The following is a 12632-nucleotide window of genomic DNA, read 5'->3' on the forward strand; positions in this document are numbered from 1 at the left end:
GCCAAAAGCCTATCGGATGTCAGGTTCTGAACTCCTGCAGCTGGACTGCTGTGCTTTCTTGGTGTCATCATCTTCATTCACCGAGTACACTACATGGGCTGCACAGCAGCGGGTACCACTGCTCTTCATCCTGACTCTGGTTTTATTTCATGGCAGAGGATTGATGTCCTCTGTAGTGTTCTAGCGGTAGTTTGTCTCAATTATCTTTACATAACAAAGTTATTAGAGGTCTCAAGATGTCATTAAAATTTTTCAGTGACATTTCATTTTAAAGGGGAAAACATATAGTGTAGTGGACTTTATACTTGGGGAATTTATAAAAATCCCTAGCTGAATCAGTCCGTCAAGAATGTCAGAGAGTTGTTGTGGTCTGTATTTGTCTTTTTGTGCTCTTGCGGGATCCTTTAGGGTCGAATTGTCATTTTGTATTTTTGTGGTTTAAATGCTTGGCATTCTTCAATAAAACGTATCGGTATTCTCTCACATTATATAGGTAAAAAAATTAAACTGCTGCTTGTTAAAAAGCAGATGGTTTATGGATTATGTGGACAGTTAGCATATGTGAAATAAAATGGTGCAGCCTGTAGGGGAAGGAGGTCCCATTCCACACTGGATCAGCCCCCTTGATGATCCTGTGCGGGATGCACCTGTGAGTGTTCATAACCGTCAGTTCTTCTTTCTTCAGATACACTGAGGAGATGGTACCCTGGCACCCCTGCTTGAAACTCATCAGCAACTGCGAGCAGAAGCTTTCCAGTCACACATCAAGGCGCTTGATAACAATGGAAAAGGTGAAGGAATTTGAGGTAAATTATCCAAGTTTTTTTTTTTTTTTTTCAGATAAATTCTGGAAGAATTAAACGTAGATTTTTCTAATTTCCTCTAATGAAGTTTGGTTAATGTTAGTCCTTGATTTTTTTAAGTTTTTAATGCATTCAGGAGGAGGCAAAAGTTGAACAGGTTTGTGGCATTTGGTGGGGTAAGAATAGAATATAGAAACTGAAGAATAGAAAGAATGGTTGACCTTTATTTTTCAGGCTATGTTTGTTATCCTTAGGCTAACTTAGTTATAGAACAGAGCACTGTTAATTAAACAACCAAGGTGTAACTAGAAATGTACTAGTTACCCGTTTTCTTTAAAAGCAGAACCTGCTTGACTGCAGACTTTACTGAAGAGAAAATGTCACTTTATATAAAGGAGAAGGACCCATCTGTTAGGGTCCAACATGTGTGACCTCTCTTTCGTTCTTTCTCTACCACACACAATTCATTTCAGGTTGAAAAGAAAGAACAAAACATCTGTTATTTCATACCAAGATCAGAATTGATAGGAATAATGCCTCCTCATGGAGCTTAATTAAATCTGCAGAATTCATCTTGGTCTGTACAGATCTTGATTAACAACCAAAGCACTTCCACATTCACTAGAACTTGGGTAAGCCCCATGAGTGCTTTGGATCTGGAGGGCAAGCAGAAAAGAATAAAGTGTTACTGCCTGAGGATTTTGTCTTACTCATGCTTAACTCTGCATTTCATTTTTTTCATGTGCTTCACAGCTTATGGATTCTTTCACAATAATAAAGACTAATATTTGTACAGTGTGTTTGCATATGTTCTACATATTTCTTGTTTTTTTTTCCTTTTAATTTCTATTTCCTGTCTGTCGCTAATATAGGCCCTTGTTACCATATACCTGGTTTATGCTGATAAGCTCCTAAATTACCTCTCCTTCTACTTTTCACACCTCTAGCTCTTATATGTTAAATATGCATGTGTGCTAAGACTCTTTGGTTGTGTCCAACTCTGTCTGACCCCATGGACTATAGCCTGCCAGGCCTTTTCTGTCCATGAGATTCTCCAGGCAAGAATACTAGAGTGGGTTGCCATGCCCTCCTCCAGGGGGATCTTCCCAACCCAGGGATGGAATCTGCATCTCTTAAATCTCCTGCATTGACAGGCAACTTTGGTATCACCAGTGCCACCTGTGAAGCCCTATATGTTAAATAAATCTTCCTAAAACACTCCATTTGTTAGGTCACTTCTTTCTGCAAGAATTTTAGTGACTGATTTTTATTACAGAGTAAGGTTCAGAATCTTCAGTATGACATTTTTCTCAATAATTGGGCTTTAGTATCAGGGCATTTCTGAAAGCTAAGCTGTGTGTATATGCACACATGTATATATATGTGTATCAGTTCAGTTCAGTCACTCAGTTGAATCCAACTCCTTGCGACCCCATGGACTGCAGCACGCCAGGCCTTCCTGTCCATCACCAACTCCTGGAGTTTACTCAGACTCATATCCATTGAGTCAGTGATGCTATCCAACCATCTCATCCTCTGTCGTCCCCTTCTCCTGCCTTCAATCTTTTCCAGCATCAGGGTCTTTTCAAATGAGTCAGCTCTTCGCATCAGGTGGCCAAAGTATTGGAGTTTCAGCTTCAGCATCAGGACTGATCTCCTTTAGGATGGACTGGTTTGATCTCCTTGAAGTCCAAGGGACTCTCAAGAGTCTTCTCCAACACCACAGTTCAAAAGCATCAGTTCTTCGGTGCTCAGCTTTCTTCACAGTCCAACTCTCACATCCATACATGACTACTGGAAAAACCATAGCTTTGACTAGACAGAACTTTGCTGGCAAAGTAATATCTCAGCTTTTTAATATGCTCTTTAGGTTGGTCATAACTTTTCTTCCAAGGAACAAGTGTCTTTTTATTTCATAGCTGCAATCACCATCTGCAGTGATTCTGGAGCCCCCCAAAATAAAGTCTCTCACTGTTTCCACTGTTTCCCCATCTATTTGCTATGAAGTGATGGGACCAGATGCCATGATTTTAGTTTTCTGAATGTTGAGCTTTAAGCCAACTTTTTCACTCTACCCTTTCACTTTTATCAAGAGGCTCTTTAGTTCTTCTTTGCTTTTTTTGCCCTAAGGGTGGTGTCATCTGCATTTCTGAGGTTATTGGTATTTCTCCCAGAAATCTTGATTCCAGTTTATGCTTCATTCAGCCCAGTGTTTCTCATGATGTACTCTGCATATAAGTTAAATAAGGGTGACAATATACAGCCTTGACATACTCCTTTCCCGATTTGGAACTGGTCTGTTCCATGTCCAGTTCTAACTGTTGCTTCTTGACCTGCATACAGATTTCTCAAGAGTCAGGTCAAGTGGTCTGGTATTCCCATCTCTTTCAGAATTTTCCAGAGCTTGTTGTGATCCACACAGTCAAAGGCTTTGGCATAGTCAGTAAAGCAGAAATAGATGTTTTTCTGGAACTCTCTTGCTTTTTCGATGATCCAGTGGTTGTTGGCAATTTGATCTCTGGTTCCTCTACCTTTTCTAAATCCAGCTTGAACATCTGGAAGTTCACAGTTCATGTATTGCTGAAGCCTGACTTGGAGAATTTTGAGTATTACTTTACTAGCATGTGAGATGAGTGCAATTGTGTGGTAGTTTGAGCATTCTTTGGCATTGCCTTTCTTTGGGATTGGAGTGAAAACTGACCTTTTCCAGTCCTGTGGCCACTGCTGAGTTTTCCAGGTTTGCTGACATATTGATTACAGTACTTTCCCAGCATCATCTTTTAGGATTTGAAATATCTCAACTGGAATTCCATCACCTCCACTAGCTTTGTTTGTAGTGATGCTTTCTAAGGCCCACTGACATTGCATTCCAGGCTGTCTGGCTCTAGGTGAATGATCACACCAACGTGATTATCTGTGTCATGAAAATCTTTTTTGTACAGTTCTTCTGTGTATTCGTGCCACCTCTTCTTAATATCTTCTGTTTCTGTTAGGTCTGTACCATTTCTGTCGTTTATTGTGCCCATCTTTGCATATATGTATTACATCTTTATCCATCCATCCATCAGTGATAGGTTACTTCTATATGTTGGCTATTTTAAATAATACTGCCTTGAATGTGGGGTTGTATATATCTTTTCTGATTAGTGTTTTCATTTTCTTAAGATAAATTCCTAGAAGTGGAATTGCTGGTTCCCGTGGTAGTTCTGTTTTTAATTTGCAGGATCTTCATACTGTTTTCCATTGGAGAAGGAAATGGCAACCTACTCCAGATCTCTTGCCTAGAGAATCCCGTGGACAGAGGAACCTGGTGGGCTGCTGTCCGTGGGGTTGCACAGAGTCAGACACGACTGAAGTGATTTAGCATGCATGCATGCATTGGAGAAGGCAATGGCAGCCCACTCCAGTGTTCTTGCCTGGAGAATCCCAGGGACAGAGGAGCCTCATGGGCTGCTGTCCGTGGGGTTGTACAGAGTCAGACACGACTGAAGTGACTTAGCATGCATGCATGCATTGGAGAAGGCAATGGCAGCCCACACCAGTGTTCTTGCCTGGAGAATCCCAGGGACAGAGGAACTTCGTGGGCTGCTGTCCGTGGGGTTGCACAGAATTGGACACGACTGAAGTGACTTAGCATGCATGCATGCATTGGGGAAGAAAATGCAGCCCACTCCAGTGTTCTTGCCTGGAGAATCCCAGGGACGGGGGAGCCTGGTGGGCTGCCGCCTATGGGGTCGCACAGAGTCGAACACGACTGAAGTGATTTAGCAGCAGCAGCAGACTGTTTTCCATAGTGGCTGCACAAGTTTACCTTCCTTCCAACAAAGCACACAGGTTCCCTTCCGTTTGTATCCTCACCAACTCTTGTTATTTCCTTTGAAGAATGGCTGTTCTAACAGGTGTGAGATGTTACCTGATTGTGGTTTTGATTTGCATTTCCCTGATTAGTCATGGTGAGCATCTTTTCAGGTATCCATAGTCTATGTGTTGTCTTTCAGCTCTTTGGGTTTTTGGTTTTTTTTCGGCAATTCCATACAAATTTTAGAATTGTTCCATTTCTTTGAAAAATACCGTTGGAATTTTGATAGGGATTGCACTGAACCTGTAGCATGGACGTTATAACAATATAAAATTTTCCAGTCCATGAGTATGGAATACCTTTCTATTTATTTGTGTTCTCTTTAGTTTCTTTCCTCAGTGTCATAGTTTTCAGATCTTTTACCTCCTTGGTTAAATTTATTCCTAGTTATTTTCTTCTTTTTGACATAATTGTAAATGGGATTGTTCTCTTAATTTCTGTTTCTGATTGTTAGTATATAGAAATACAACTTATTTTTGTATATTGATTTGTGTATTCTGCAGCTTTACTGCATCTGAAACTTCACAGTTTATTATCTCTAACAATTTGTAGTGGAACCTTTAGGGTTTTCTATATATATTATCACATCATCTACAAATAGTGACAGTTTTACCTTTTCCTTTCCATTTTGGATGCCTTTTATTTCTTGTTCTTGCCTAATTGCTTTGGTTAGCACTTTCAATACTGAATTGAATAAAATTGTCAAGAGTGGGCATCCTTGTCTCGATCTTAGAAGACAAGCTTTAAGCTTTTCACTCTTGAGTATAGTCTTATCATACCTGGCCTTTATTTTGTTGAGGTACATTCCCTATATACCTGCTTTGTTTACAGGTTTGTTTTTTTTTTATCATAAATGGATGTTGAATTTTGTCAGGTGCTTTTTCTGTATCTATTGAGATGATCATATGATTTTTATTCTTCCTTTTGTTAATGTGGTATCATGTTGATTGATCTGTGAGTATTAAACTGTTGCATCCCTGGAACTGTTGCATCAATCCCACTTGTTCATGGTATATGATTCTTTTAATGTATTGTTGAGTTTGGTTCAGTAATATTTTGTTAAGGAGTTGTGTATCTGTGTTCATGAAGGATATAGCCTGTAATTTCTTTTGTTGTGGTATCCTTGTCTGGTTTTGGGTACAGCTGGGCTTGTAGAATGAGTTTGGAATTGTTCCCTCATCTCCTATATTTTGAATAGTTTGAAAAAATTGGTATTAATTCTTGTTTGAATGCTTGGTAGAAATCACCGAATGGGGGTCTCTGGTCTTCTGCTTTTGTATTTTGAGAAACTTTTGATTACTAATGCAATCTCTATTGATTTCCCTGCTGGCTCAGATGGTAAAGAATCCTCCTGTAGTACAGAAGACCGGGGTTTGATCCCTGGGTAAGGAAGATCCCCTGGAGAAGGGGATGGCCGTGCTGTGCTATGCTTAGTCGCTCAGTTGGGTCTGACTCTTTGCGACCCCATGGACTGTAGCCCGCCAGGCTCCTCTGTCCATGGGGATTCTCCAGGCAAGAATATTGGAGTGGGTTGCCATGCTTTCCTCCAGGGGATCTTCCCAACCCAGTGATTGAACCCAGGTCTCCCACATTGGAGGTGGATTCTTTACTGTCTGAGCCACCAGGGAAGCCCAGGGAATGGCTCCGCAGTCCAGTATTCTTGCCAGGAGAATTCCATAGACAGAGGAGCCTGGTGGGCTACAGTTTATGGGGTTGCAGAGTCAGACACAACTGAGCGACTAACACTTTGACTGTCACTTTTTCAGTCTCTATTAGTAATTGGTTGGTTCAGATTTTGTGTGTCCTCATGACTCAGTCTTAGAAGGAATTTCTAGGAATTTGTTAGAATTCTTTAGAAGTCTTTCTAAGAATTTATCCCATTTCTTCTAGATTGTATAATTTGTTAGCATGTAAATGTTAACAGTGGTCTCTTGTCCTTTCTTTTTCCCCTGTGGTGTCAGTTTCAAGTCTCTTCTTTCAATTCTGATTTTACTTATTTGAGCCTTTTTTATTTTTAATGAGTCTGGCTAAAGGCTTACCAGTTTTTATCTTTTTAAGGAACCGGCTCTTAGTGTCATTTATCTTTTCTATTATCCTTTTAGTGTCTATTTCATTTATTTCTGCTCTGACCTGTATTCCTTCTACTCTGGGCTTTGGTCCTCTTTTTCTAGTTTGTTGAGGTATAAAGTTAGGTTGTTTATTTAATGCTTATTTTAATATGTTTGAAAAATTAACATTAGCAATAGATTTTTCAGTTTTAAGTCTTGATATTAGAAAGTACAGTGACTGACATCAGCAATTGTTACTTCGTGGCCTCCGTAAAAAGTGCACCGTATGACGGTTATGAAGACTTGAAGCAGTGATTCTAAAGAATTGGAAGAACAGTCTAGAGAAAAGGCTTAAGAATTAATGGAGCCACATGATAAGCCAGTCATTTCTGTTTTAATGACAGAATTAAGACCCATTGTGGACCATTTCACGTTTGCTTTCCTCCGAGTTTAATTTGTTTAAGAAAGTGGTATTTTTTGGATAGATTTATATTTCCCCAAACAAATTTGATACACAGAAGAGGAAATAGAGGATGATCTAAGGATGTTTCTGAGAATATTTCTGCTATCTAAAAATAAAGGCAGTCTCCTGAGATATTTTTAATATTTAATATTTTACTTTTGTCCTTTTAAATTAATTTATAAAGTAAGGAAATCCTGTTGCTCGAGTAATTTTTTGAAATGGCCTTCCCTTTATAAGATCAAATTTAATCAGTGAGTTTTAATTTGCATGGAGTTTATTATAACTGAAATTACTTTGTCATGTTAAATTAGTCATGTTTGGCTTTTAATTAATTGCTTCATTTCTACCTTCTGTTTGTATGGAGAGGAGTGTATATAATTGCAGCAAGATCCCAGTCCTTTATAATGAAAGTGATGACATAAAATTGTCAAACAGTTCTCATGTACATCTAACAAATTATTCTTGACCTTGTTCAGTGTTGTTGACTTTGGCAGTGGAAGACTATTAATTTTAGATTTTTACACTTTTGTATACTGTGTCTCTTCATTTTTGATTTGTCACTTATTAGGATTAACTTCAGTATAACTCTTGGCCCAGCTGATATGTTGTTATAAAGTGTTCTCCCTCTCCCCCCATTTAAAATGTAAACATAAGTTATAAATGTAAAAAATATCTAAAGAGTATAGATAAGTCATAAAATTTTGTATCTTTATTGTATCGTTTTTAGACTTACTGAACATTGGTAGTAAGGAAGAAAATTCTTGCTGACTGTGTTAAAATATGAAAATGCATGCTAAGAAAAGCCAGTTTTTGTCATTATTCCCTGTTGATATAATCTGAAAGCTAGATGAATGACAAATAGCCCTTTTATAAGGCTTTATTTTTTGCAGCAGTTTCACATCAATTTGACCTTCTTATTGTTGCATATGGTTAGAGATGAGGAAATGCCCAAGGCCCTAGCCCAGTCCACCTAAGTAGGAAGTAGCCAGTTTGAGACCAAAACTCCTCCTTTGCACCTGAAATTCTATATCCTTTTTTCAGCATCATGTTGCCTCTTTACCAAAACACAATCCTGCCTTTAGAATATGCCAAGATTAAAAGGCAGACATTCTTGAGTGGCATGTTACAAGTTTCTTTTCTCATGCCTCATGTGGCTGTGGTAGAATGTGATTTGTTGTACTAGATCTTATTTTTCCTGCTGATACAACGTGTAGTCAATGCTGCCATATGTAGTTGTGGTCACAGTGGTTACTTGTATAAAACATTTTTCTCATATAAAATTCATAGGAGAAAAATGCTGATCTCTAGAGTTATCCTGGAGAAGGCAATGGCAATCCACTCCAGTACTCTTGCCTGGAAAATCCCATGGATGGAGGAGGCTGGTAGGCTGCAGTCCATGGGGTCGCGAAGAGTGGGACATGACTGAGCGACTTCACTTTCACTTTTCACTTTCATGCATTGAAGAAGGAAATGGCAACCCACTCCAGTGTTCTTGCCTGGAGAATCCCAGGGGCGGTGCTGCCGTCTATGGGGTTGCACAGAGTCTGACACGACTGAAGCGACTTAGCAGCAGCAGCAGCTAGAGTTATTCAGAAGAATACGAGTACATTAGTTTGTCTTGAGTGAAAATTACCCAAAATAATACTCTGTGTTCTATACCAGTGTACTTGGACAGATGAATGTGTACCCAAGGCAGCCATTTTCAAGATGTCCTTGAAATTTTTTTTTAAACATTCATACAATTTTTATATGCTATAGAAGTACTTAGTTAAATATAAGAAAATTATCTTAAATTGCCATCACACTAAATAGGCCATCATATGCCCTATTTTGGAGCAGGAAATGACAACCCACTCCAGTACTCCTGCCTGGAAAATTCCATGGATGGAGGAGCCTGGTAGGCTACAGTCCATGGGGTCGCAAAGAGTCAGACACAACTGAGCGACTTCATTTTCTTTCTTTCTATAGTTCCTTTTGGAGAAGGAAATGGCAACCCACTCCAGTGTTCTTGCCTGGAGAATCCCATGGACAGAGGGGACTGGTGGGCTACAGTCCATGGGGTTGCAAAGAGTTCGACACGACTAAGCAACTAACACACATGCCCTATTTATTTGTGGCTTATTTACTTGACATCCTGCCTTACCCTGCTGGTGATTTGAAAAGTTCTGAAGTATGGGTAAATTAATCTTAGATATCACGGACATTAATTTAGACTAAAGTTGTAGTGTGAGTCGTCATTATTTTTTTTTTAGTAGCTAGGCAGTATAGTTCACATGACTTAAAATAGAGAATATTGGAAGGTCATAGTGGCAGGTGATGAAAGTTAATGTAAGTTTTTATTTTGGACCAAATGAAAGAGTCCCATAACATGAAGCCTATGAGTGCTTCATTAATCATAATGGAAGGTGGCCAAAACCAGAAGACTTGACTAAAGGACTGAAAGATGCTAAAGCTGTGGAGGGAGAAAAGAGCCATTAACATACCACTAACAACAACAGTGTTTTAAATGAGGAGGAGAGAGAAGAGAAACTGAGGTCACTTGCTTGAGAAGGTGACTTATGGATGGCTTGAAGTGGAAGAGGTTTGACTTCGTATAAGTAAGTGGTTGGCATATTAGAATGACAGTAATGTCGCTAATCATGAACTCTGGCATTCTGCTGACTTCATGCCTGTGCCTGTTTCCACGATGCATTGCCCTCTCCCAGGATCAGCGTTGTTAGCTGTTTTTCCTCAGGCAGCCATTTGAATTAAAGGTGTGTCTTCCTGTTTCTGAAATACTTTGTTTTTTGCCTATCCCTTGCCAGGGTGATTGGGTATTTTCTTTTCGATCAGAGAGGAAAGATTAAATATTAGGTATGAAGTATTTGGATCTTAAGCCTCGTGGGAAATAGATGCTACTTCGTTTATCAGTGACAAAAATAAGACAAAATGACACTAAGAACGTGATGGTGGGATATGAACTCAGTCTGTGTCTTAGTACAATACAGTATTCATTAGCATCAAAATATGTGTGTGTGTATGTGTGTGAGAGAGAAGTCAAGGAACAGAGGTGGAGAGAGAATCTTCCAAATTATTTTGCATTAGAAATCAGAAGGAAGCTATTTGCATTATTTTTAAATTATAGTTCAACTTGAGGTGTTTACAAAAGGCTTATAACCACAGATAGAAGCCTAATGATGCTATATATCGTATTGTATTAATTCAGGTTTAAGGATCATGCCATCTATTTACCAGGTGAATTACTTTTGCTATTAATGGTAGTTTCCTTGAATTTAAATTTTAGAGAGTTGTCATTTGACTTTTTCTTTTATATTTCTGCAACCAAATGACTTTGCCAGACTGGATTTTCTGTTAAATTAATCCTATCACAATATTTTGAAATTACTGTTTCTGGTAAACCAGGTAAAAACAAAACTCTGTCCCCTACTACCTCCATGAAGGAATCATTTAAGATACCTGGGTCTTTCTACTTACGATGCTACTTGGATATAACTCTCTTATTTGCAGGAAAAAGCAGTTCTCTGATGGCAGAGGGAGCATTTGTCTTAATGTTCCAGCTCTAATGTTCATATTTTCAAACCATGACAGTAAAACAGTCTTTAATGTATTGCTCTTACAGAATCTTAGGTAGAGGTCATTTGCAAAATACAAAGTGTGATCTGGGAGTCCAAGGCATGAATGGTTTAGGGAAATGAGAAGTGTATGTTCAGAGTCAGCATAATCCTCTGGAGTTTTTTTTTCTAATAATTCTCAAATGACACATTTTTTATTTTTTATATTTTTGTTTATCATATGGTTATTTAATTTATTATAATTCTCAAATGACACATTTTCTGTTTTTTTTGTATTTTTGTTTATCATATGGTTATTTAATTTAGAACTGTCTTTTTAGTATTTTTCAAATTCAAACACAAACTTGTCTTCTCACCGTATGACCCACCAAGAACCTAACCCTGAAATTTAATATGTATTTTTTTGCCCAAATCCTAAGGGTACAGTTTAATGAATAATTATAAAGTAAACATTTCTGTAGTGACCACCAAGGTCAAAATTACGGAGTATTGGAGCACCTCACTTTTGTGGCCCTTTTTGGTCATAAACGCCTCCTCCCACAGGTATAAGCACTAATCTGACTCTTACGGTAATCATTTCCTTGCTTTCCTTTGTAATATTATCGCTATCCAGTTCATTGCTAAGCAAAATAATTCTTTGTTTTTGATCTTTATATATATAAATGCACATGTATTTTTATTAATTTTCCTTTTAGTGGGTTGTGATGGTTTTAAAAAGTCACCTAGGAGATGAAGTGTTTCCACATTAAAACAGAGTTTGTATGTGCATGTCTGTGCATGCTTTGGTCTATGACTCATCCTTTGCTGCTTAAAATAAGTAAGATTCTTCTTAACTGTAATTAACTATTAGATAGAGTAACTAATAAGTTGTCATTACATTTTTATCCTGTGCGTTGGCCTGTATTTTAATGTTTGGGGTTAAGTTTTGAATTTTATGAAGTTATAGGTTTTAGTGGTGAGCATGTAGAATATACTCATAGTTCTGTATCATCATGATAGCACAGATATCCATGATGGGTTTTTTTGGTGTTTTTTTTACAGTTAGAAGTTATGTGTTGAGTGCCAGATGTCAAAGTTCAGTCATTGAATGTCACTCATTTTCAGAACTCTAGCTATAAAGATTTTTTTAATACATTAAAATATTTTACCAGATTTTAGGTAACTTAATGCCTTACAGAGTAATTTTTTTTTTTACAAGTATCAATTATATGTGAACACCTAATTTAGGGAGGAAGATTTCCAACCCTTACCTTGTTCCCATTAAGAGTAATGCTAGAAGTTTCCCTTAATAGTATTGGATGCCAGACTTTTGACCTGCTTGTCCTTGGTTTGGAAATGGCCTAGTGCTGTTTATAGTTGTATAACTTTAGCACAAGTGGTTTCTATAGCTACTGTCCAGTACCAGATGTAGAACAGTGGGAAGCTTTGATAAGGGGAGCAAGGATTTTTAAACAAAAGCTGGACATGGGTAATTACCCTGAAGCTGAACTGAGGTCCATTATATTCAGCACTATCATTTACTTTTCATTTCACTCTCTGCTCATTATAAGAAGGAAAATCTATTGACTCTTTTCCTCTTCCATCTCTTTGCCTTCTTCCTCTCACCTTATTAAAGAATGTATATTATACCTTTAATCTGTTGCCTGAATCCAGAAGTTGGTCGTGACAAAATTAGGTGAGCATCACCAGTTTGGCTTTTATTATGATGACAGCATCATTGGTTTCCACTTATCAAAGAATAAGTTTCATAAGCCATTTGTATCAAGTGTTTGCAGTGAAACTGCTGTGTTATATAAACTGCTGCCACTTTGAGAATATAAATGACTTAAGGTTAATACTAGTGAGGTAGAAAAAATCATTATCTCATTATCAGGAATTGTCAGTTAA

The 12632-nt window shown here is 38.0% G+C and overlaps 1 protein-coding gene across 8 annotated transcripts in view; it reads left to right on the forward strand.

Moving 5' to 3' along the window:
• The window catches only part of TRMT11 (tRNA methyltransferase 11 homolog), a 102332-nt gene that overhangs the window by 40655 nt on the left and 49045 nt on the right, over positions 1-12632 (forward strand). For all 8 annotated transcript variants that reach the window (XM_044924455.2, XM_044924457.2, XM_044924456.2 and 5 more), the window contains one exon: positions 686-806. In XM_044924455.2, the coding sequence (XP_044780390.2) occupies positions 686-806 (121 nt within the window). The remainder of the gene's footprint in view (positions 1-685; positions 807-12632) is intronic.

This window comes from Bubalus bubalis, chromosome 10 (genome assembly GCF_019923935.1).
Source record: "Bubalus bubalis isolate 160015118507 breed Murrah chromosome 10, NDDB_SH_1, whole genome shotgun sequence".
Lineage (NCBI taxonomy): Eukaryota > Metazoa > Chordata > Mammalia > Artiodactyla > Bovidae > Bubalus > Bubalus bubalis.